This window comes from Cannabis sativa, chromosome X, assembly GCF_029168945.1.
Source record: "Cannabis sativa cultivar Pink pepper isolate KNU-18-1 chromosome X, ASM2916894v1, whole genome shotgun sequence".
NCBI classification, from domain to species: Eukaryota; Viridiplantae; Streptophyta; class Magnoliopsida; order Rosales; family Cannabaceae; genus Cannabis; species Cannabis sativa.
This window is the reverse complement of record NC_083610.1, coordinates 64,832,771-64,859,025: the sequence shown is the minus strand read 5'-3', so window position 1 is coordinate 64,859,025 and position 26,255 is coordinate 64,832,771. Positions and strand designations below refer to the sequence as shown.

Sequence of the window (26,255 nt, the reverse complement as noted above, 5' to 3'; positions counted from 1 at the left end):
TTTTAATATTTCTCTTATTACCTGAATAAAATTTAACTTCCAAAGAAAGAGAAAAAAAAAAAATACTAAATTCGAATACCAGAGCCAAGTAAAGATGTTAAGGTTCAATGTTGAACTTTTTGAATAACAATTATTCGTGAAAAATGACATTCCACTCATTACTCAAGCAAATTATTTATATATATATATAGTAATATAATTAAACTAGTAAATGTCTGCCACAAATTATTACTATATTAAATATGTTAAAAGGTTTGGACACAGAACATTGATAAATAATATAAAGACAAATAAGTTCATAGTCATCAGCAGCAGTGCATCAAACTAGTCAACGCAAACACATGAAGTACAAATGAACAAAGTGGCATACCATTAATCTTCCAAGTGGCCAAATCTTTCACAGGATTTGTTAACCAGACCCACCACCACCACGCTTGGGATGGTCAGGCGGAGAAGGCTTTGGGATATATGGGATTACAGGAGTCCCATGCTGGATTGGCCCATGTTTTATAGAAGTCTTTGAGCTTGGAACTGGATCAATTGGGTGGTAATCTTGCAGATCTATAGTGGGCTCATCTTCAGTTTCCTTTGCCTTTGGTTTATAACTAGTTTCCTGGAGACAACATTTTTATAAACAATCTAGGTATACAAGTACCTAGCTAATACAATCAAAAGTGAGTTTTATACCTTGAGCTTTCTGCTTTTTATTGGTATCACAGTTGAGCCATCACCATGGTGGTACCCCATACTATCTGAAATGTACATTTTGTGTTAGGTCCAATTAGGCCATCAACACATTACAACTATTTAAAACTGCGAAAGGAAAGTCTGCAAGCTCCCAAGGGACTTGAAAGGAAAGTCTGCAAGCTCCCAAGGGACTTTGAGAAGAAAAGCGACAAAGTAAAACTAATTTATGTATATGCTAATATTACAACATAATAATATCCAAGACAAGAGGGATGAAAGGTAAAGAAATTTGTTTTGAAGATTATTGGAGAACATTGTCCCACATTGATTAAATGTAAAAGTATTGAGCTATATATAAGAACATGGGCTACTCCACTCATTGCCTATTGGTTTTGAGTTGGAACGCCATGATTCACAACAAAGATATTATTCTAAGATTATATCAGCTGTCAAAATAACATATCATTTTCTCGTGCGATGGAAGAAGTAGCTGAATGCTTGTCCCTTCAACTCAATGATTTCATTAAAAGGGAGAGCTTTATTATGGTGATTAATAGAAAAGTGGTACAGGGACATGCATGTCAACTAAATATGATAGTTATTAGGAAACTCGTCTTTATGTAATTATATATGTTTCTACTGATAAATCCATGCCTTATGTATTGTTTTCTTTTCTTTTTTTTTTTGTCATATGATATGTGATTGTCCTTTATTGGTAAATAAACCATAGTCAATAGGTTCAATAAAAATTAGATATTTCAATTCTATATTAATATATATGTATGTCTGGTTCAAAAATGTAGTAATATATATAATATCTTAAAAGTAGCAAGTACCAAGACCATCCTATATTCATCCTGGAAACATTATGTTCGGTAGTATTTCCTATTAATTCACACTCAAAATCTAACATTGTTAAATATGAGCTAGAAAAAGACAACATTTCATAAAGACAAAACAAAATGTTGGCAAATAAACAAACAAGAATCAGCGAAAAGGGGGAAAACTAAAATAAATAAATGAATACCTTGAACGGTAGAGCCAGTTTTGCAGTTAGAAAAGCCAAGGAACGTCAAGGCTGCCCAAACTACGAAGAACATTATCCAGAAGCCAGAGATCTTCATATTGCAAAGTGTGAGTTAAGGAAAAGAGAATGTAAATAATATTAATAAAAAAGCAAATATCCTTCTCTTAGACAAAATTAACCCAATTGGAAGGCGGTGTTTTTGAGTGTTATTAGAGAGAAGAAGAAGTAGGAGGAGGAGGAGAGAGCTTCAAAGTAGAAAAGACAAATCGATGAAGAAGAGAGTCATTAGAGTTGTTGTGTTTTGAATGTGGAACAATAATGCTTAATTGCGGCAGATTGAAATTAATATATGGAAGGCATGTGGACTTGCTTATCAGCCTACTCATTATTATTATCTCTCTCACACAGAGCAATTATTGTTCTTTTCTAATTCAGTAGTGTGTTTTCTGCGAAACACTGGGGAATCAACAGCATTTAATGCTTACTGCAATGGAATGTGAGCTTTTGAATTAAGTTTACAAAATATATTTTAAATTTAAGTTATGCCTTTGACGACGCTAAATTTGGGGTCTAGCTCATATGGTAAGCGTTCGCTTTGCATGCAAGAGGCACGGGGTTCGATTCGCCGCACCTCCACCCAGATTCTTTGTCTTTTCGATTTATTTTGTTTTTAAAAATATATCTTCTCAATAATTATAGAATGCTTTTACCGATATATTTTTATTTCTTTCGGTATTCATTAAAAAAAATTTAGTCTATTTTTTTTTTTCAATTTAGAATACTTAATAATGTAAAAAACAACAAAATTTTGGGTGTATTAATTTTTTTAAAAAAATAATAATGAGTCACGCATACAATAAATAGTTTGAACCATATTTTGGGTGTATTAATCTTTTTAAAATTTTACAGGATATTTTAAATAATTATAATGTACATAACTATAAAAAAAAATTAGACTAAAAAAATAGATAAATATGCATTAATACACGGAGACTGTATCGTAGAATTTTCCATATTAACCTATTGACCTGGCAAAAGACTTTGACGAAATTACACTCCATACCCTTTTTATATTGTTCTCTTTTATTTTTACCTTCTTTTTTAAAGTCTATCATTTTTACCTCTTTTTTTAAGCATTGTACTAATTTTGCCCCTATCACTTCAAGATACTCTCTATGTGACTCTCTTATGTAAGGGTATTTTGGGTACAATACATATAAAAAGAGGTATGTTTCAATTAAATATAAAATTAAAGGTAGATTTGATTAATTGATTAATAAAAGGGGTCTTTTTAATATTATACCTAAAATTGATTTTATTTATAAAAATACCTTTAAGAAAATTATTTGCACAAATACCGATTGCCACGTCAGCATAAATACCGAAATATAAAATAATTACCGAAAATTGAAAAAAATAAAAAAATCTCGCTTCCAGAAATTTCAGTGTTTTGCAAATTTTAAAAAAAGCAACCTTTTGGTTGCTTTTGATGTAAATAATATATTAATTAGTTACTTTTTATTAGAAAAAAATTAATTCAAGATAATTTTTTTCTCATACACATTTGGTTCCTTATTTTGATCAGACAACTTTAAAATTAATATATATAATAATTTTCATATTGTAACTAATTCTATTGTGTTTTAGATACTATTTGGTAACTTTATAAGTTTTTTTATTAACATATTAAATTCTTTTTATTAAATAAATTTATTATTAGTATACTATATTTTAACTTTTAAATACAAAATAACAAAAGACTTTAAGTTAAGTTATGATGTTACTTTATATGTTAAAGTTTATTAAATTTTAAATTTTATTACTTTTTGTTACAAAATATAAAAAAGGAATAAAAAAGTTTTAACACTGATCGTCCTTTTTCGGAGTCACTAAAATGTAAGAGAGATATCTAAGTGTTAGATGAAAAATAAAAAAAACTAAGAGAAATAATAAATTTAGAGAAAAAGAATTATAAAAAAATAATAATAAATGAAGAAGATTTTTTCAAAAAACCAAATTAATAAATAAATGAAGAAGATAATAATGTCAGAAAAAGAAAAAGTAAACAAAAAGGAAAAAAAAAGTAAAAAGATAAATATTGGAGGAGACTTATAATTTCTTATTTACATTTTAAATTATAGTGTGTTATTTTGTTGTTTAAGAAACCTTAGTCTAACTTTTAATTTTAGTCATTTTTTTTTGTAGCAGAAAAATATATGCTTCTAACATGTCAAAATGATCACTTTAAAAAATAGATTATAATAGTGTAATTTTTGTGTCCAAATAATAAATTGCGTGGCTGAAAAAACTTTTGAAATAAAAAAAAAAATAAAGAAAGTGAGAATAATAACAATTTGTGTCGTTTATTCATATAATTTTTTTTTTTTTTAAAAAAAAAAAATCTGATTGTATATCAACTAGGAGAGTCAATAAAATGTAAAAGAAAAATATATGGTTAATTTTTAATTTTAGTAAGCGTGTAGCGGTATTTAAAACAATAAAATGGTCTAAGAAAATTTCATAAATAATTTACAATTCACGTTGATACATATAATTATTTTTTTCTAAAACTACTAATTAGATTAAAAAACAAAAAAGAATGTAAAATAATAAAAAAAAAGAATAGAATGTAAAAAAAAAAATATATTTGATCAACCTAGTTTACTGTTATTTTGAAAAAAATAAGATTTTTATTAAAAAAAAAAAAAAAGCTACCGTCTAGAAAAAGAAAAAAAAAAACTAGCATGTAGGCAGAGTTTAGGAGAGAAGCAATAAATATACATTGGTATACCTATCAAAAAGAAATACCTAAATTGTGAGTATTAAAATAGGTAAGGGTAAATTCTTAAATAATTTAATAATAATAGTTGTTGGTGCAAATATTTCTTAATAAAAGTGGTATTTTTCAACTTACCCAAAAAAAAAACTTTAAAGGCAGAGAGAGTATGGGCTGTGCCCATAAAACTATGCAATGACCCTCATTTTAAGTTACTCTAGTCTTGGGTTGATCTTGTGGTGTTGGAGGTCGAGTGTATATCGTACTCTCAGAGTTAGTTACAGATATTCTGAAACAGATCAAAGATATTATGGAATACATTAGGGAAACTTACAAAAATACTGTTTTTTCCCAAATTTTACAATAATACTGCCACACGGCAATAATTTCTTTTTTACTGTCCAAGCCTTTTTTTTTTATTTCATACTGTCCAGACCTAAAATATTTACTTTTATACTGTTAACAGTAACAAAGCACAAACGGCACCTCCTTCATGGTTGGGGACGAACAAATCAACACCAGAATCATAGAAACATCAGGAAAAAATCATAAAATCTGGCAAAGAGAAAAAATTACTAAATCAACAACAAATTACTGTTTTGTAGTGTTATTTTACTATTATTTTAATATGAAAAAAAGGCCACATAAATGAAATATTGTAAAAAATGACAGGACATGGAATCTATATCAGTTCTCATAAAGAGCAATGGACAATGGAAAAAAGAACATAATTATTTCAAGAGAAGGTGACAATCCTATAAAAAAAATAAGAAAATACTACTAAAACAACACAAAAAAAAATACAGAACATAAAAAAACAAGCATCAAAAAACTTTGGAATGGTAGTATTTCGATCGGGTGTACTTGGATTCCCATCCTATAAAAAAATATAAGAAAACACTACCAAAACAACACAATTTTTTTTTTTAAAGAACATAAACAACAAGCATAAAAAAACATTAAAAAGACTAACAAAAAAAACATGCAAGAAAAAAAAAGAAATAGGAAATATAATCAACTTAAAAAAACTCTTAAAACAACACAAGAACAATAGAAAAAAAACCTTATCAGATTTGGGAAACTTTTGAACTTTCTTTCGGCTGTTTGCATCTTTTATATTTATGATTGTCTATCTTCACTGATCAAAAGAAAAACTAATGTCAAATTAAGTTTTTCTTTTAAACCCCTTATATACAAATGGAGAAAAGGTTGAGAAGAGGATGCGCTCTTGTTCATGAAGCAGGGAACTACGTGAAGAAATGTTTGGGAGGTGGAGAAGAGGATGCGCTCTCGTTCTGTAGTTCATGCACCACTGTCGCCATAAAGAGACTCCAAGAGGTTATGGGGGTTACAGTGCCATCCATACTTAGAGAAAGAGTGATGAAGAGTCTAACCAATGAAGAGAAATGGGTTGTTTTTGTTGGACCTTTTGAGCACCATTCCAACCTTCTCTCATGGCGACAAAGCTTGGCAGAAGTAGTTGAGATCGGTTTAGACCAAAATGGCTTAAAGGAGAGAGAGAAACATATTTTTTTTACAAGCAAAGAGGAAATATCAAGGGAGTTTTATGAAAAAGAAAATTAAAATTAGAAAAATAAATAAATAAATAAAGTTGATGAGAGGGTTACTTTATTGAGTAGTGTGTGTGAGAGTTGTCACATCTCACGTCCAAATCAATCACTCTAATAAAACAAAAAAATTTAAATTTTGATGTAGGGAGACACAACTACTCATTATTTCCTATTTTATTATTATTATTATAAAATGTTTTGGAAAAAATAAATGACACAGTAGAGAAAAAAAATGTGGAATAACTCCAGCATGACACTTTAAAATCATAAAACCATTATTAATAGAACTTACCAAAGGCAGTATACTGCCAAAAATATTTAAAAATAAAAAACAGTATAAAGTTAAAATGACCGTGCGACAGTACAAATGAAAAAAAAAATTATAAAGGCAGTAATAGGTGTAAATTTCCCATACATTATGTATGTCAACCATATTGCGCCCATATCATTATCATTTGTCTTGCTTTGCATTATTTTTGAATAAGGACATCGGCTCCTTATTTAACACTGATTGTGAACCTTTGTTTTCTTTTTTAAAGTCTCAATTCAAGGCCTTCTCTGTTGTTAAAAGGAATCACTTTTGTGTAACTTTAGCCTCGACCTTACTGAGTACTCCTTTTTCCGGGCTATGATTATTATGACCTTTTAGGCTTTGGTTTGGTAGATGTAGCTCCGTGTTTATAACAAGCAGGTCGAGCCTACCAAACACAACTTTGGGCCTACAGAGTTTGAATTTAGTAGAAATTACACAAATTATGAAGAAAAAAAAAACTTAAAGCTTCACTTTTTTATGCACTACTACAAATTATATTATTCACGTATGTTAATATTACTATTTATTTTGTTGGCCTATAGGTCATGTATTTATGTGAGTGTTTAGAACTGACACTAAAAAACGTTATTTATGTCTACTATATATTAGATGCTAATGACATAAACGACGAGAAAAAGATTATTAAAAATTTAATGATGTTTTGCGTCGGGTTATAAAAGTCGAGTATGACTATATCATCGTTTATAAATACTCATAATACTTCTTTTGACTTTTATAAACCGACACTAAAAATCATATTTGCTTTAAACTCAAATCGCAAAATCAACACAAGCCCATTTACACCACAAAAACCCTACCATATATATTAAAATTAAATTTTCTAATCCTAATAAACAGCCGCCCAATGTTCTCTCTCTCTCTCTCTCTCTCTCTCTCTCTCTCTCTCTCTCTCTCTCTCTCTCTCTCTCTCTCTCTCTCTCTCTCTCTCTCTGTGATACCATCTCCGACTCCACCCTTGCTCCATCTCGACTTCACTCCGAATTCACCCCGAAGGCCAAAGCCCACCCCAACTCCACCTCCAGTCCACCCCGATGATTGAAGTCCACCTCGACTTCAACTCATATCAACCTCGATGGCCCCAACAACTTCACTGGAGCCACTCACCCGAGACGACCATAACCTTCATGGCTTGTGCCAGCTTAGGTATAGTTTCTCACTCATTCTCATTCCTAATGTCTTTTTCTTTTTCTTTCTCTCTCTCTCTCTCTCTCTCTCTCTCTCTCTCTCTCTCTCTCTCTCTCTCTCTCTCTCTCTCTCTCTCTCTCAGCGCCTCTCCATTTTTGCAGGTGGTTGGTGCAGCGCGGTCCGAGCAACAATGGTTGGTGGCGACCTCTCTACAAATGTTTGATTTGTGCATTACACAATATATATCTGATAATTTTTATGTAATATATATTGTGTAATACTTGTATTTAATTTGTATTTACCCATTATATATTTGATTTGTGCTATTTTTTATTTGAGTTGAGATTACAATATAAATAGTTTTTCTTTGTGTAATATGTGAGATTTTTATTTATTTTTATTTTTGATTGTGCTTAAATCTGGGTTCCTATGAGTTCAGATGTGAGGTTTTTTTTTTGTGTGTCTGTTATAAATAGACAAGATAAGTGCAAAAATTATTTTTATATTTATTTGTGAGTGTCAAAAATCGATTGAAATAATTTGAACTAACATTTGGTAACTGGCACAATTACACACGCTTTTTTCGTCTGTAGTATACACGTCGATTGGAGGAACTGATGACAAAACTTTAAATGTCATTTAAATACTGACGGGAAATGAACTTTTTGTAGTAGTGATGGCATATTTTTTAATGCATTTAGAATATGGTTTTTTAGCAATCTTTACATTTTTATGGATTAACTTATGCCATATTTTTGTAAAAAGGTTTTAAAATACATTTTTACGCTTGTTTTTCTTGGTTTCTGGTTCCCGATCGATATTTTAAATTGCAAAATTCGTCAACTATCAAAAGGACAAAATGGGACAGGAAAGAACGAAAAATTGAGCTTCATTTGTGAAGGCTCACCCCAGCGAGGCGATCGGTGGTTGTAGTGAATTGTCACCCATGTGTGGCCGCATCGAGAGGAGTAGACAGAATCATTTTTTTTACTTTCCAGGTGCCGCGGCAACACTATTGGTGGTCGCAGCGCCGCCTCCGTACGAGAAGTGAGAAATTTTCTCTTTTCTTGATTTTTGGGCTATAAAACTGGATTTTAATTAAAGGAGCTCACGAATTTCAAAGGATGTGGTCAAAAAAGAACCCTAGAAACATAAAAAGAAGACTCTTGGAGCGAGCGTGGCGATCCGATTGAGTTCTCCGCCTAGTTTCTTTCTTTTCCTTTTAATTTCTTTACGTTTTATCTGTCTCTAGTTTAATTATGGATTTGATTGTAGAGATTATGAACTAATTTTCCAATTTAGGGATATGATGAATGTTGAGTGATTTTATTCCATGAGTTAATGTGATTTGACTATTTCTTATTTCTTGTTCTTGTGATTTGTTCATATTTGTTTTAATACATGATTAAGATTGATCACCTTTTGCATGATTCATGGTCCTTAAATGAAATCGGAAAAGTGAATAGTAGGAATACTCTAATTGAAGAAACATGGGTTTTGATGTGAAACGAGAGTATTCACATAGTTTGTGTGACATTTGTAGGGATTTATGCCCTAAAAGTAAGTAATTAATGGGTAATATATTAGAGAATATATGAAATACAATTATAAAATAAATGATACATTAATTATAAGAGTATAAGATTATACGATATATACATAGAACACTTCTTAATGGGTATTACCCATTGATGGGTACTAAATAAATTAAACTATAAATATTAATTTTAAAAATATTAAGTCATTAGATTTTGATACGATGGCGAATAATAAAAGAGAAATTTGAATTTCTACACTTAAATTAGCTACTTAATTAAAGAAAATATAAAAAAAAATACATCTTTTTATACTATATCAAAAATAAGTTTACATGAAAAATATTTAAATAAAACTCAATATTTTTTTATCATTTTTTTGCCGATTTTTTTTTATTATTATTTTCTTTTCAGCCGATGGAACAACCTCAGCCCATATAATAAAAAAATGAGACATTTTTCTAATCAAATAAAAAAAATTAAGTATAAAAACTCAATTTTTTTAATATTACCCATTCATGGGTAATATCAATTAACAGTCCACCCATTTATACAGAAAATAAGTTGGTAGTGTATTGAAGTACTCAAAATCTTTAATATAGAACTGCTAAGTACGGTTTGCTATACACTATACTTTTAGTGTGTGTGTGTGTGATTTTAATTCGAATCACATATGTGGATATACATGTAGTAAAGGTGTTGTGTATAATTCGATTATGCATGAATAAACTGATATGTAATAAACATCTTTCATTAACGTGCCTTTTACCATGAAAGAGTGATTCATATCACAATGATGATCATTAGTAGATTAGCCTGAATTCTGAGTATACATGAACTCCTATTTGTATTTATTGACTTCTTTGATTCACTCTTTAAAGTTTCTTATAGAAGATAATTCTTACAACTTTTATTTTGAAAGCTTAATAACATGAGTGGCTAAGAACATGTTATACAATAGTGGAATCTAAGCTTTCCTAACGGATTGAATATTAATTTCCTTATAGTGTTAATTCTTAGAGTGCTAATAGTTAGATGCAAATCTATAATAAGTTATAGATTAACTGTTCACATTAAATTTTTGGTACATAAAGAATCAAGAGATAATTAGAGGGTAAAACGGTATTTTGACCAACTCTAATTATGACTGATAATTGGAGGACAAACTGTTTATATTGATTATGTCAATGGATTACAAGTAAGAATTCTGTAAATATAATTCTATATTGTCAAAGAGTATAGTTCTATATTTATAGTGTAGTAATCATAGAATTAATAAACCAGATTATTCTATTGATGAGATCGATAATAATGAAGTGTTTATTGGAGCTTCGAATATAAGTCCATGATCCCTGAGTCATCTCTATACAACACTGTACATGGGAATATTTTACTTGATGAATAAATTTTGAGTGAGAATTAATTTTTGTGGGAAATAAATTCTTAAAAGCAAAAGAGTAATTTGTGAAATTATTATTTTGATTAATAATGGAAATTATGAATTGTATAATTAATAGTATTTAACTATTTAGTTTTATTAGATAAAACTATATTAATTAGTTAAATATAATATTATTCTTAAATAATATTAAAAATGAAATATATTATTTTAGAGAAAATTATATTTATTTTAATCCTTGTGAAATAAGAAATTGATGAGAATTAATTATTTATTATTTATTGGTAGAATAAATAATAAATCTTATTTATGATAAAATTGAGAAATTAGTTTTTGGCCATAAAATATGACCCACACGTGTAGGCCCAGTCTACACATGTAGGGTCACATATAAAGGCCCACGATTAATTTAGTTTAATTATTTTTATTGGTTAAAATAATTTAAATTAAATTAAGCTAGCTATCTTTTAATTATTAATTAAATAAATTATTAGATAATTATTTAATTAAAAGGATAATAATTAAAATAAAAGATCTAACAGATATTTGTTATTTAATTATTCGATTTATTTGAATTTTAATTCTAATTCAAATCAAATTAATTTTTTTTCCTTTTATTTTAAATGAATGATTAAAAATAGCTTATTTATAACTCATAAATAACCAAGCCAATTAACAAGAAAATAAACTGAGATAAGTGAGAAGAAAAATGAATTAATTTTTCACTCCCTATTTTCTCTTTCTCTCTCTCTCTCTCTCTCTCTCTCTCTCTCTCTCTCTCTCTCTCTCTCTCTCTCTCTCTCTCTCTCTCTCTCTCTCTCTCTCTCTCTCTTCATCTCACGTGCATACACCATTACAGGTGTGGTGAGATTGAACAATCCTAACTCATTACAATATCTCATGAGTTGAGTACACATTGTAATATTTTAAATTAATTCATCCAAATAAAATCTAATAGCTCACTTTATTTCTGAGTGTTGAGACTGGTTTGAAAAATCAAGGTGTGAATTCTTGAACAAAAGTTTTTAGATTAAGTGATCGTTAATTGTACTAAAAGAATCAAGGATACCCTGATAGGCTTCAAGAGGTATAGTTTTCTTTTCAGTAGTCTACATTTAATCTATACATATACATCATGTCGAGATCCTTGGGCTTATGGTTTATTTTAGATAAAAACTATTTTATCAAATTTTACTTCCACTTTTATAACTTTGATATGAACCATAAAAACCCACAACATTTAGATTATTATTTAATATTTTAATATAAATTATATGTTGTTATATCTTAGAGATGCAGTAGTTATCATATAATTTAGGACTTTTATGATCTGAAAAGAGTTTAGATTATATTATAATCTGTCATCATTAAAAGGAAGAAGAATATTTAAATAGCATTAACAATTGGGTAATTGAAACAACTAATTCGTATCCTTAATCTCACAGTTAAACAACTTTAATCACTTTCTTTAATTTTCTGTCAATATATATTGTTCTTTCTAAATTATTCTTTTCTACCAAATAGAAACATAAGTCTAATTTAGTTCTTAATCGATTTTAATTCCTGTGGGTTTGACCTCACCTATGTGAGTACTATCACTTGCTTAGTTTTATATTTTTCGTAATAATGGTCAATTGTTTATTGGAGTTTCGAAATATAGGTCCATGGTCTCTAGATCACCTTTATACAACATGGTACAAAGTGACAGACTTAGGATTTTTACTTTGTGGGGGCTTATTTATCATAAAAAAAAATATTTATAGCTACATTATAATTACTCTTACTAAATTTATCTAATTTTGTGGGAGCTTTTCTACTATTTGGGTTTATAATTATTAAATTAAAAATTTGCATTTAATTTTTTAAAAAGCAGTATTTTTGTTAGTACATTAATGTTACTGGGTCCGTCCCTGGGTAAAGGGGAATGTTTGACTTGATGAATAAATTGAGAAAGAATTAATTTCTATGATAAATAATTCTTAAGGGAAAATAGTAATTTTGTATAAATTATTATTTTGAATATTTATATCAATTATGAATTGAATAATTAAAGTAATATTTAACTATTTAGTTTTATTTGATGAAACTATATTAATTAGTTAAATATAATATTATTCTTAAATAATATTAGAGAGATAGAAAAAATATTATTTTAGTGTAAAATAATATTTATTTTATTCATAATGAAATAAGAGACCAATGAGATTTAATTAATTATTATTTATTGGTAAAATAAATAATAAATCTTATTTATCGCAAAATTGAAAAAATAATTTTGGATTTTAAAATATGGCCTACACGTGTAGGTGACATGTAAGGATCCATTTAGTTTTTGTTTTATCATTTTATTTATAAAATAAATCAAATTAAAAATTGATAATTATCTTTTATTATTTGAATTAAATATATTATAAGATTATTTATTTAAATTAAAAGATTAAATAAATATATGGTATTATTTTGAATTTAAATTTTAAATTTTAAATTAAAATAATATTATCTTTTATTTTAAAAGAATTAAAAAGGGTTTTAAATATTATAATATTTATGATTTTAAAACAAGTTTTATAAATACGTGTTAATCTAAAAAAATTTCTTGGTGATGTGGACATCAATGTTTAACACGTGGTAAGAAAGACGATGTCATGGAGTTGAGTAGACCCGAGTCATAGCAGTCATCCTGGGAGGGGTCCCTAGCCCTGCGTCCAAGTTGACTTCGGAAACTTTGGGATGGAAGTTCGGACTTTGATAACTCATTCCCAACTCACTATCTTGTAGTATTCTAGACTTGGTGAGTGTCAGGGAAAAACACAAACACTTGGCATCATCACTTACTATGGCCACCTACATCATTTTTTTGTACATAGCTAGGTGGGTCGTTGGATCTGTTCGTCGATCATAAAGTTTGATTTGAGGCACCTTGGAATTCTTTGGAAGCAGGGCTTCCGTGATCCTTATGACACACGACTCTATGTCCACAACCATAGATTTGGTGACGGCCCCAGTCTACTTCTAGACGAGCTTGATCAAAGAAGAAATTTTCTCTTCTAGCCTTTTTGTGTCATTGTCTAGGAGGTGGCGTCTGCGAGCCTTATCATTCAAATGGTTTCTGAGGTCATTCTTTCGTGGCCTCGCCTTCTCTCCTTTAGCCTTTTTGTACTTAGCATCAAGACGCCTTTGAAGATCTGTAGTGGACCAACTGTCATCAGAATACTGTCCCCTGGTCCAATTGTCCTAGTTAATGGAATCACTGGGGTAGGTTTTCCTTCCCCTGGGCCTAGATACTTTCGCACTAGTCCCCTTTTGCATAGCAGGACCTTTCAGAGCGGAAGGGCGTCCAAGCCTGTGAGCATCGGTGGCCTTCTGCACCTATACAAGTCTATTGGCTAGATTCATGCCTTTCCTAGGAGATACGAGAGTTGTAGGGTTCTGAGGGTCACCCACCTTTTCCTTCTCCTTATCATGTGCAGGAGCTGAGGTTCAACCATCAGCAAGGTTTTCTCTGTTGTTTATGCCGACACACTCTATTGAAGGATCATTGTTAGAAACTTCTTCTTCTAGATCTCCAAATATGTATTGGAGGCAAGCCATCATTCTCTCCATTTCTTAAGAAAGCTTCTCTTGACGGGCTAGTTTCTATTGGATTTTGTGCAACTCCTTCGACACTCGAGCCACTTCAGGGTCTTGCTCATAATAATACCCATCTTTGTAGTGCCCGCCTTTGACATACTCTCCATCATCATCTTCTTCCTCCTCTTCAGCATTTTGATTTTTGTTAACATGTTTACGATTCTTGCTTGGGTCACCCTCTCGGTTCTCAGCTTCTGATGTATCCCTTTCTCTCACATTGCTCGGCTAAGCTTGTTCTAGAGAGAGAGAGGGCTTATATCTTCCATGAAGACATCGAGGCCGCCTTGAGGATTCTTATTAGTAACTATTTTGGAGTATACACCATGGTTGCAGTAGCACCGTGGATTTAAATCTTTCTTCAACTCTCAATGAAAGCTCCAAAATTTTTATCGAGACTTTTAAGAAACTAATAAAGTAAGAGCTTAAGAAATAATAAAATAAAGTAATAAAGAAGAAAATGGTTTTTACGTGGTTCAGGCACTAATAATCCTTATTCCACGAGTAACTCTATTGACCTTAAAAGTCTTGAATAATGTCTTCACGATAGTGTTTGCAAGAAACCCTAACTCTGCCCTCTTGGTTTCTCTTAAAGAAGAAGAAAGCTTAGAGTAAATTTGACAGAGCTTTGACTATCTAATTTTTTATCCCCCTTCCTGTGTAAATATAAGGATATTTATAGGCTAAATGACGTGTAAGGACATGCTCATGACATGCTTAGGATTTTTGAAATAAACCCATTAATAGGGTAAAATATATGTAAATTAGCTAACTATTGGGCCCCAAAGAATGTAATTTTGTGCTTGTGCAATCAAGCAGCTGGACAATAGGGGACAATAATTTGTAAAGGACATGTTTCGCCAAAAAGTTTCACCTTGCAAAGTAAATGCCTCGAATAACCGTCAGGCAAAAAGGCGTATGGGGTGTGTACATTACCATGATCTGACATAGGAGACAAGATCTGATCCTGTGTTAGAAAAAGCATAACCATCGCTAGGCGATCTGGGTCCTTCTTCACAGTAGACATCTGACTTCTTTTGGGTGGTCAAGCGTCTGTCACGGACCCTTCGAGTAACCTTCTAGGTATCGCTTAGTAATATTTTGAACTTAGTCATTTTCGGATCCCAAAATGTTGTAAGCCTTCCATGTCTCTAAAGTCATAGTAAGACAGGATAAATGTCCAAGTATCCTTTGATCTTTATCTATTCCCGGATCCGCGAAGCTTCTTTGTGTCCTAGCCTTAGAAAGGGGACATGGTTAGTGACTACTGAAAGGCTATACTTCTCCTTTCATGCCACATGTCTCTTGTTCGGAAATACAGATAACATCGATATATAATGAGTTTCGTCTATTAAAATATTTTGACATTTTGAAATTTTTTTGAAACAAGTTGCTTGGTCAATGAATTGAAATGAAAACAAAAAAACAAATAGTTTGCAAGTGTTCTTTTTCTCATATCTGAAATGTTGTTCTTATGTTCAAAATGTAAGACAAAATAAATATAGTTGTTTCAGTTTAAACTTTGAGGAAGCGATTCTTATTTTTAGGTTTACGGAGATCTTTTATTGGAGAAAAAGTTAGTTGTTTGAAGAAGAAAAAAAAAATATATTTCTCAGATTTCAAAGTTTGTTCTTTGACAGGTAGCAAATTTATGTTTTGAAAAGTTTGTCTGTGTCAAAGTTGGAGTTGGATTTTATCAGAACAACTGAACAAGATTGGGTTTCTTGAGAACAAGGCACATAATAAGGTTTTTGTGTTATTTTTTGTTTTTTTTTTCCACCAAGTTATATTTTTATTATTAATATTTTTTTTTTTCATTTTTAGATTTTTTTGAATATATTCTATTTTAGAAAAAACTATTTCCAAAAAAAAAAACATTTTATTTTAAATTTTAATATATATTCTTAAATAATTTTTTAAAATACCAAAATAAAAATCTACCTAAACGAATCACAAAGTGCCACGTAGGTACTTACCTATCACTTAACGGTTAGGTACCTACGGATGTTCTATAACCCTAAAAAAAGGTTATGTTTACCGCTAAAAAAAAACATAGGTATTTATCTGCCACCAAGAGTATAACTTAAGTATTTACGTCGCAAATTAATTATTTTTTCTTAGAAAAATTACTCCATATACCACTTTTTAATTTTTTTTCTCAAATTTACGATTTGAGTTGCTTCAGATGTTGCTCTGTTGGTTGTTATGTGTATTGCTATGTGAATTTCCATAAAATTACAAAGAAAAAAAAAATATTTTGAAGTGTAAAAATAAAAATAATCAATTTTTATTTATTATAAGAATTATTCCATTAATTTAAACATGCATTTCATATATATCCTGATCATCCTCTGGCAAAAGCTGTTATTGAAAATCCTGCTCCTTTCATTACCTTAAAGGATCATAAGCAATATTTTTCAACAAGGGTCAAAAATTTGATTTATTAAAGTTATAAATATTACATATTTGTTATAGCCTATAGTCTCCTAAAACTCCGGTCGTGGCATATATTCTTTTCAGACCATTCTTTTTCGATTAATGGTCACTAAATTGCATGATTTCCTTGAAAAGGCCATCCATCTGGATTTTGTTGTATTCTGATGTTCATAATATTTTTACCCCCTGCGAGCTATTTGTATTGTAAACTTATTTCTTATATCGTGTCTTCAAGGGATTAATACAGAGTGCTTTGAGTAGACCTTACCCAAACGTTTATCACTTTGACACCACCCATCTTTATTTGTTGTCACTACTAGTTTATACTTATTTCCCAAAACGCATTAAAATGATTATGTTTTAGTATTATAGTTAATTAACTTTAATCATTCTATGATTATCCAAGTAACAAGTATTCCTGATGAAAAAATTGCTGCTTTCTCCTTTAGGTAGTTTTATTTTGGAATTTTTTTCAATCTGTATATTTTTGGTCATTTGTAGGTCAGATGTAAAATAATGTATCCCTTTGGTTTTTTGATGGTCAAAGCTGGTGCATCACTCTTCTGCGTACCACTTCCTAATCTTGAGATTGACTTGGATAAGTTTTTTGAGTATAAAATGCAGTTCATCTCCTCAGGCGCCATTATTGTACAAAATTTTATTCTAGTTTATTCAGGTTGTGAAAAATATCGTGAAATTAAAACAAGCCTATTCTTTGTTCAAAAAAGCATATTCTTGTAATTCAACACACAATGGGGGACTAAAATTGTTTGTAGTTTATAGTGAATACAGTTGAGGTAATTAATATTAAAGCATATCATGACTTCGCACGCATTTTGATAAACTCCCAAACTTAAAGGGCGAATAAGATACAATGATGAAGGTTCAGTTGAAAGACATCTCTACGAGCTCTTTCCTTATATATAAACATGACCATTTCACTTCTTAAGATGAGGGAAACATGCGTAAACATCAGACTTAGGGTGTTTTGCTTCAGCATGTTCCCTACACTTGACCTCTGTTGTGGTGCAAATGAATGTTTGCATACATACCTTGCACTGAAACCATAGTTCACAATAAATTGGAAGCTTAGTTGAAAGTTGAAAATTGCAAAATTCAATACTGATTTTTGTAAAAAGAAGAGTCTTTTCGGATGAAAAATTAGAGAGAGATCAAGGAGTTTTGCATCTTTCTGTACTTACCTGAATTGACATGGCTTTCTTGTTCGATTCAAGCTGACTTCCTAAAAACCCAAAAGAGAGGAACCATGATAAGTCTATTCATATTATAATACCCATAAACATAATGAAAATGAAAGATATACAAACTATATACTTTCTACTGGATTAATGGGAAGCCAAATTTGAGTCTTAAGTAAGGATTTTGCTGACTTTTTCTCAATTGGGTATTGGAAAAAGGACAATAAGAATAGATCTTACCACAGTCCTACTAATCGGGTAGCAAAAAAGCATACATAAAGATTGGGAAATTTATAGAAAACTATTATTAAAGTTCTTAAACAATAATAATAAATAATAAAAGCATTAATTGTATTATATATACCTTTAGCTCCTTTCTGCTTCTCCAAGTTCCTCTCCCGAGCCATCTTCGCCTTTTGGCCGTTGCCTCCACCCATATTGCTTCTTATTTTTTCCCTGCTTGTTTAATGACAGTCTTCTCTTCTCGTAAGGATAGGAAAGAGGTACATGTAGTTAGAGTAAGAGAAGACAAATGTATTTATAGACCATAAACCTTAATTAGGTAGTAGAGAGAGTGAGAGAGCAAAACGACACATACTTTAATTAACAATTCCAAAGAGGAAAGATAACACTAGATAACGAGATATAAAGAGATGATTATGCTTATGTAGTTTGTACCATAACACCCGGAAACTTCTAATGAGGAGGACTAAGATAAAGGAGATTGATTGGTTAGTGGCCTTTTCTCATTCCACTGACTCAGACTTTATTGGCCTAAGCATAAACATAATTCATAAACAACAACTACATTAGGTAACTTAATTGTTATATATCCATATAAACTCAAATAGGTCACTAATTTTATTATAATATTATCATCATCAAGGGATAAGATAAGAGTTTATGTCGTATAATGTAATTAGACATTGACGTATGGTGTGCGTTTCATATATTTTGCCGGTAAATTCCACTTAGGATAATTCATTGTAGACATTGTTTTATAAGTTAAAATAAGATGGTATTAAATAACTAACAATGTAAGTTGGGTACTACTATAAGAGCTGAAGTTGTATTGTAGTGGGAACTGGACAAAACTTAGAGGTAGAGCCCACTAGTCACTACAAATTTGTGGTGGTTATTAAATGTGTGGATGATTAAGGCACACAAAGGTGGACCCATTCTCCACCGCGTACCTCCCTCGTGGATCATGGCTTGTGGGTATAAATAAAGGCAAAATAAATGTGGCCGAAGAAATGCAACTTAAGCTTTCATTAATTCTTCGGCTTGACTTCAAGTCTTATTTATTTATTATTATTGTTTTGGGTAGTTGTTTGATATGGCATTTTGGATAATACAACAATAAATGTTTTTGAATAGGCATATTAATGTAAATTAAATTGTAAGAGTATCTTCATTGCTATAATGAGATGTCAAATTTGTGATGGAATTATACATATAGAGGAATGAATACAAGGACAGTCTATATTGTTCCTTTTTTACACTCTCTTTATAAATGAGTTACATGTGTAACCTTTTAAAGTATGATCAAGTATAATTATAATTATACTCTTTTTACATTTTATTAATAGTTAAAATTGTTAGACATTTATATGTATAAACTGAAATATATGTGATTATGTATAAAATGCGGAATTAATAAAACATATATGCACTATAATTAAGGATCGAAATACCTCCAGCCATTGAATCTTTGAGCTTTAGTCCCACATAAGTTTGATCTGCAAAAGAAATCGATTGATGTGGGTAATCGAGCTTCCTCGCTCTCTCAACTCTCTTTAGATGGAATTTGCTGTTATGAACAAAATGAGTGAGGAGCTTGGGGACCGAGACCCTATATTTATAGGTGAGATACTCCATCAATATCTGCGCCACATTAATTGTCAGAATATTTTAACAATTAATTCAAGAAATCAAATCGGGTAATGAATATAGAAATCTGACCATATATAGAATATTATGTAATTGATTTTGTCTAGATTCAATGAATATAAAATATTCATTTAATAAAAAATCAATTATTTATTTATTTCCCTAAATAGAAATATATTTCCCAATATAGAAATATTCTTATATTCTCTCACTTGGTCAGTATTTAGACTAAAACCCAACGTTCCTCATTATATAATAAACATACGAATCATAGCGACATGTCCTCATTATGAGTCGAGTATTATCTTCCATGTATTAGAATACATTTACTATATAACAATGTACTTTATGTGGCAATGTACTTAAGCGAATAAACCCTAAGCCTTATGTTTATTCAAGTCCTCTTACGATAATTTTCTCAGACGAAATTAAGGTGCACATAAATATGAGAAAATATCGAAAGTCGAGTTTTATTGAATAATTTTTGGTTGTACAAATAAAAAACTGCATATGGGTTAACTGAATCCAATATTTACTTTATGATCCTTGAATTTGTGTTGCGGCATGCCTTTAGTCAAGGATATGCGATTACCTAATTCAGTTTGCGTGATTAATGACCACTTATCACACATTTTATAACTAAATACTTAATGTCGATATGCTAGCTTCGACCAGTAATATTGTAACTGAATTTATAATGGACTACGCTTGCACACATATAGTACAATACATTTTTTTTGATGAGAGAGCTCCAGTAGAAGCTAATACAAAGCTGGAACTAAAGCATTCCAACAGTATTCTTCATCTTGCCCCAATGCCCTTTGCGCCAGGTTGTGCGCTCTGCAATTATTAGATCTGTTTACGTGCCGGAGGTGAACATCAGGGAAGGCAGATAAAGAACATCTTATATCTTCGACAACATTTGAGAGTGCTGAAAAATCAGCTTTCTTGTTATGGACCTTGTCAACCAGCAATTTTGAGTCTGTTTCAACCACTGCTAACGGGATATGAATGTTGGTGCACCACTCTAAGCTGGCCCGCAGGGACAAAGCCTTAGCCATTAGTGGCTGCAAATTTCCAGCCACAGGTGCAGAAAATCCAGCAACCACATTACCTTGCCAGTCATGAATAACAGCTCCAAGACCCATCTTACTTTGTGCCGTGTTGATCGCTGCATCTGTTCGAAGTAGGTACTGATTTTGGGGAACAACTTTTGTCCCCCTGCCTGAAACCTGCAAGTTATGAACTCCACAATATCTGTTGTGTTAGACATGGCTGCTTTGTAATCTGAAATGAAGGTATCAATCCAAGCAATAATATCAGTAGGGGTCAAATCCAAATTTGCAAATAACTTTTTGTTTCTTGAGTGCCAAATAGCCCATAGAGTTGTAATTAAAAGAATTAATTGATCTTTATTTAACTGTTCAAAACCGTTTATCATGAAATCTTTGACATCAACATGCCTGTTTGAAAAATAAAAACTTCGGAGAGGCGAGGCCTTCCAAATTTTTGAAGCTCTGGGACAATCTAGCCGGGCATGAGTAACAGTTTCAGTGGGGTTTGTGCAGAAAGAGCAAGAAGGTTGAGGGATGGTTTTCCTAACAAACAAATTAAGGCCAACGGGGAGAATGTGATGGAAGACTCTCCAAGAGAAATTTTTAATCTTTGGTTGAATATTTAGATTCCAAAGAGTTTTCCACCAGGCTTTAGGAAGAGAGGAATTAGAGGAGGATGGAGGAAGGGATGCATTATTGGCAATATGATAGGCTGACTTTACAGAGAAAATACCTGAGTTTTCTTGGTTCCATATGAGAGAGTCGGCTTTTTGAAGGCCCCCAATTGGGATTTTGAGAATGGACAAAACAGAGTAATCATCAAAGTACTGTTGCAGTTTATTTCTATCCCAAAACCCATTGTTATCTATGAAAAAACTTACCTTATCAGCAGGAGGCTGATCATTACTTCTTAAGCATGGAAATTTTATACCTGGAATCCAAGGATCTTGGAAAGTTCTGATAGAGCAACCATTTCCAACCTTCCAAAGCAAGCCCCTAATAAGAAGGTCTCTTCCCCAAAGGAGACTAGACCAAGTATAGGAGGGAGAGTGACCTAATTTAGCCTCAAGAAAATTATTAAGTTTAAAATATTTTGCTTTTAGAATGCTGGCCAGAAGGGAATTTGGATTGGAGAAAACACGCCAGGCTTGTTTGGCAAGCATTGCCTGATTATGGGAGATAAGAGATCTGAAACCTAAACCACCAAAGAATTTCGAAGAGCAAAGAGCTCGCCAATTTTTCCAGTGTATTTTAGATCCTTTCCCCATTGAACCCCACCAAAAATGAGCCATTAGTCTTTCAATTTTGTGACAGATTGAGGCCGGGAGTTTGAAGCAAGACATTGTGTAAGAGGTAATGGCCTGAATGACAGCTTTTAAGAGCACTTCCTTACCAGCTTTGGAGAACAACTTGCTGTTCTAGATAGAAAGTTGAGAGCTAACTTTCTGAAGAAGGAAGTCAAAATTTGATTTCTTTGAACGCCTAAAACATTGAGGGACTCCAAGATACTTGCTGATGAAAGGCCTCGACTCAAGACCTAAAGTATCAAAAAAATAGGTAGAGATATTGGTAGGAGTGTTGGGCGAGAAGAGAATTGAGGATTTAGTGTAGTTCACTTTTTGACCAGTGGCTAAGTGATAGGTTTTAAGGGCCTCCTTGAGGGCATTACAAGATGAGGGGGACGCTACCGTGAACAGAAGAGTGTCATCTGCGAACAGCAAATGAGAAATAGGAGGGGCATTGCGAGCAACAGAGATGCCCTTAAAAGATCCATTTAATTCCTGAAGTCGAAGGGCAGCAGTGAGGCCTTCAGAGCAGAGAAGGAAAAGGTATGGCGATAAGGGATCCCCTTGACGAATACCACGAGAAGGATGTATGGAGCTTGTGATGTGGCCATTAATACTAAAACGAATTTTTGCAGAACATATACATTGATGGATTAAACTAATGAATTTTAGAGGGAACTTAAACTTAGTAAGAATAGCCAAAAGGAAGTCCCACTCTACTCGATCAAACGCCTTTTCCATATCTCGTTTGAGACCCACCCAACCAAACTTACCATGTTTTCGATGGTTTATAGCATGGACAACTTCCTGAGCAATAAAAATATTTTCAAAGATAATCCGCTCAGACAAGAAGGCACTTTGAAAAGGGGAGATAAGACTTCCCAGAACACTCTTAAGACGGTTGGAAAGAATTTTAGATATGATTTTGTATATCGTTGAGCAGAGGTTGATAAAACGAAAATCCTTCAAAGAAGAGGCATTGGATTTCTTAGGGATCAGGACGATGAGAGTTTCATTGACAGAGGAAAACTCAGTTCCATGATTAAGAGTGTCAAGGATCACAGCAGTGAGAACAGTCCCCATGATATGCCAGTTTTTTTGATAAAAGGCTGGATTAAGTCCATCAAGTCCAGGAGCCTTGTCTCCTGAAAGTTGGAACAAGGCTTGCCTAACTTCATGAGCTTCAAAAGGAGAGTCGAGAGACTGAATTTGTTGACTGTCCAGAGATTTATTGATGGCAGATAGGAGGTACTGAGTAGCTTCGCTAATGGACTCCTGCGACTTAAAAAGATCATTGAAATAGGAAGACACTTCCCTAGAGATATCGTCAACAGAAGTGACCACTCTTCCATCATAACACTTAAGCTTTCGAATGAAATTAGTATTTCTCCTAGCAGTGGCTTTACTGTGAAAGTATTTGGTGTTTTTATCACCAGCCTGCAGCCAATGAATTTTAGATCGCTGCTTCCAGAGAATCTCATTCTTATAAAGAAGGGAGTCCAGCTGAGATTGTAAGGCAGAAGCCTCATGAATCTTGTCTCTGGAGAGGGGCAGGTTGGAATGAATGGCATTAATTGAATTTTCTAAAGCACTAATCCTACGAGAAAGACTGTTAAAACCAGCGTTCCAGCTTTTGATATCATCCACACACATTTGCTGTTTAAGAAGGAAAGTGGTGAGGGTTAGAGGAGTATGATTAGAAGGGCAATGCTTCCAACTTTCCTTAACAGTTTCATAAAAGGACGATTCCGTGAACCAAAAGTTTTCAAACAAAAATCTTTTATGTTTCGGAGACATCATACTAGCATCATTGAGAGTTATCTTAATAACTCTATGATCCGATCCATAGAAACCAAGATGAAAGAGAGTGGTGTTGGGGAAAGTATTTTGCCATTTGTGGTTAACAACACCCCAATCCAGCCTCTCACAGACACTACCATGCTTCGAAGTATACTTGGAACCAATCGGATTAAGAGGCAAAAGGGAGAATTTATTAACAAAGTTTTGAAAATGAGTCATAGCATAAGAAGGGGGATTTGAGCTGCTAGACCTGTCATTTAAAGATAAGTGATCGTTGAAATCTCCTAAAATCAACCAAGGAAGTAAAGGAGCATTATCAAAAAGTCTTTCTAACAACAACCAAGAGTGTGTTTTGTCAAAACTATAAGGGGAGCCATAGTAGCATGAAACATGAGTAGTAATATTGTCATTAAAAGTTATAATACAATCAATATGATTAGTAGAGGAGTTCAAAATATTTACATATATATCCGAAGTCCACAAAATCAAAAGACCCCCCCCCCCAAACCTATTCTAGGCACCTCAAACACATTGTCAAAAGGAAGACTACGACATAAACTATGTCCACGGCCGCGGCAGCAGCTTTAGTCTCCATGATGAAGAGAAAATTTGGCTTGTGTTTCTTGACAAAAAGGGAGAGATTTTTGAATGCCCGAGAACTCCCCAAACCTCGGGCATTCCAACTCATGAGACTCATTTTTCTGGGCGGGGTTGCCCTGCAACACCCGCTTGTTCCAAAGAGAGATTAATGGCAGTAGAAACATCAGCAATGGTAGGACCAACTCGAGCACGCTTGAGGATATTCCTGAGAGAATCACCAACCACAACCGTTTGAGGAAGAAAAGCAGTCCTTTTAGCCCCAACATCTGCTTTCCCCTTAGCTTTTTCAGTGGTTCTTGGAATAACACTCTCCACAGCAGTGCCTTCACTGCCACTTTCACTGGCCATAACCGTAGCATGCTGGGTAGTTGTGAAGGGAAGGTCACAAATAACAGTAGAGTGAAAACTCCCATGGCTCAAAGGTGAACTCTCATGAGTTAGACCAGTAGAGTTTTGGATATGGTCAACTCCCAGGGATCCCATGGTAGTAACATTACCACGAGAGGCAGCATCTGAGGAACCAGTGCCAATATCTTCAGTGGTAAGAAATTGGCTCACAGCAGCTGCAAGGGACTGGTCAACATTTTCCTGTTGTGCAGGAGGTTCATCCAAAGGTAGAGAGTTTGAGAGATCAAACGGGTTTCTTTTAAAATTCGATTTCGGAGGGGCTTTGAGAGGTATTTTATAAGGAAGATCAGGTGGGTAAGCACGATCATCGCACTTTTGAAGGTAAACAATGCACTTCGTGAGGGTATGATCAAACAGGCCACAATGAAAGCAAATATTTGGCAAGTTCTCATATTTGAAAGTGAGCCATTTCTCACGGTGGATACTCTTAAAATCAACCATGATTCCACGAGTGATGGGCTTAGAGATATCAATGAGAACACAGACTCGAAGGAAAAGCTCAGAGACTTTGAAAAGAGTAATCTTGTCAACCTCCAGGAAGTCCCCCACTTCGTCTCCAATCAGCTTGGCAAGTTTCAGAGATTTTTGGCTAAAAGGAATCGAGTGGACTTGTATCCAAAAGGGTGAGTACCTAAGCTGGTTAGGTAAAAGAGTATCCAGACCTGCAGGATTAGCACAGGTGACCAAACAATGGTCAAAGTGCCATGGCTGGCCCTCAAGAACTCTTTGCATGTCTCCCTCATAATGAAACTTCACCATGAACATACCCGACCCATATTCAGAGAAGGTTAAAGGGCCTCGGGTAATCCATGCATTTTTCATTGCCACTTCGAACCACTCAAGCTTGATGGTTCTAGGGGAAAGGATTCTAAATACAAGGCAGAAAGTTCTACTAGGTTGACTAACCCCCCCAGTGTCATCCTCAAGATCATGAACAACAGCTTCACGGTCAGTGAGATTTAAAACTTCAGAAATGTTAAGGGCTAGGGAATCCATTAACAGGCTCAAGAGGACAGAGAAAGGAATAGCTACAGGAAGGAGACTAGGGACAAAGAGTTGGATGAGAAGAGAACGCAACAGGTACCAAAACCTTAAATAGAGAAATTTAGAGAAATACCTGGAGAGAGGATACTTGCAGAGGAAGGTTATCTGAAGATGCCATATCAGTCCTTTCAGTATCCCTATAGGATCGCCATAGCCGGTAGGAGCAATGATCGCCTCCATCCTTGGGCTGCTCAAAACGACGACATGCATTAAATGGAACCAAAACAAAACCAAAGAAGGAAACAAGAGACAAATAAACTCTCCTGAAAAAGATCTAAAAGAAATCTAAAACACCAGAGCAATTAATGACAATTAGTTGATGGGAAGAGCAATAAATGAACAAACAGAGCAACAGAAAAGTCAAACCCAATGCAAGGAAAAGAGAATTAAGAAAACACAGGAATGAAGCATCAAAACGACATCACCAAGATGAGAAACGCAGGATTGGATCCAGAA

General features: G+C 32.7%; 2 protein-coding genes across 2 annotated transcripts; both read right to left on the bottom strand.

Moving 5' to 3' along the window:
- Positions 1 to 212: 212 nt before the first annotated feature.
- On the bottom strand, positions 213 to 2,078 carry LOC115713694 (uncharacterized). Its single transcript, XM_030642176.1, has 3 exons — positions 1,715 to 2,078; positions 688 to 752; positions 213 to 613 (listed from the first exon to the last, which is right to left on the bottom strand). The coding sequence occupies exons 1-3, from the start codon at positions 1,809 to 1,811 to the stop codon at positions 410 to 412; spliced, it is 366 nt and encodes a 121-aa protein (XP_030498036.1). The 5' UTR covers positions 1,812 to 2,078; the 3' UTR covers positions 213 to 409.
- A 15,153-nt stretch (positions 2,079 to 17,231) lies between these two features.
- LOC115713687 (uncharacterized protein At2g23090) lies at positions 17,232 to 18,579 on the bottom strand. The gene is made up of 3 exons (XM_030642172.2): positions 18,081 to 18,579; positions 17,720 to 17,760; positions 17,232 to 17,575 (listed from the first exon to the last, which is right to left on the bottom strand). The coding sequence occupies exons 1-3, from the start codon at positions 18,151 to 18,153 to the stop codon at positions 17,456 to 17,458; spliced, it is 234 nt and encodes a 77-aa protein (XP_030498032.1). The 5' UTR covers positions 18,154 to 18,579; the 3' UTR covers positions 17,232 to 17,455.
- Between the last annotated feature and the right edge of the window lie 7,676 nt (positions 18,580 to 26,255).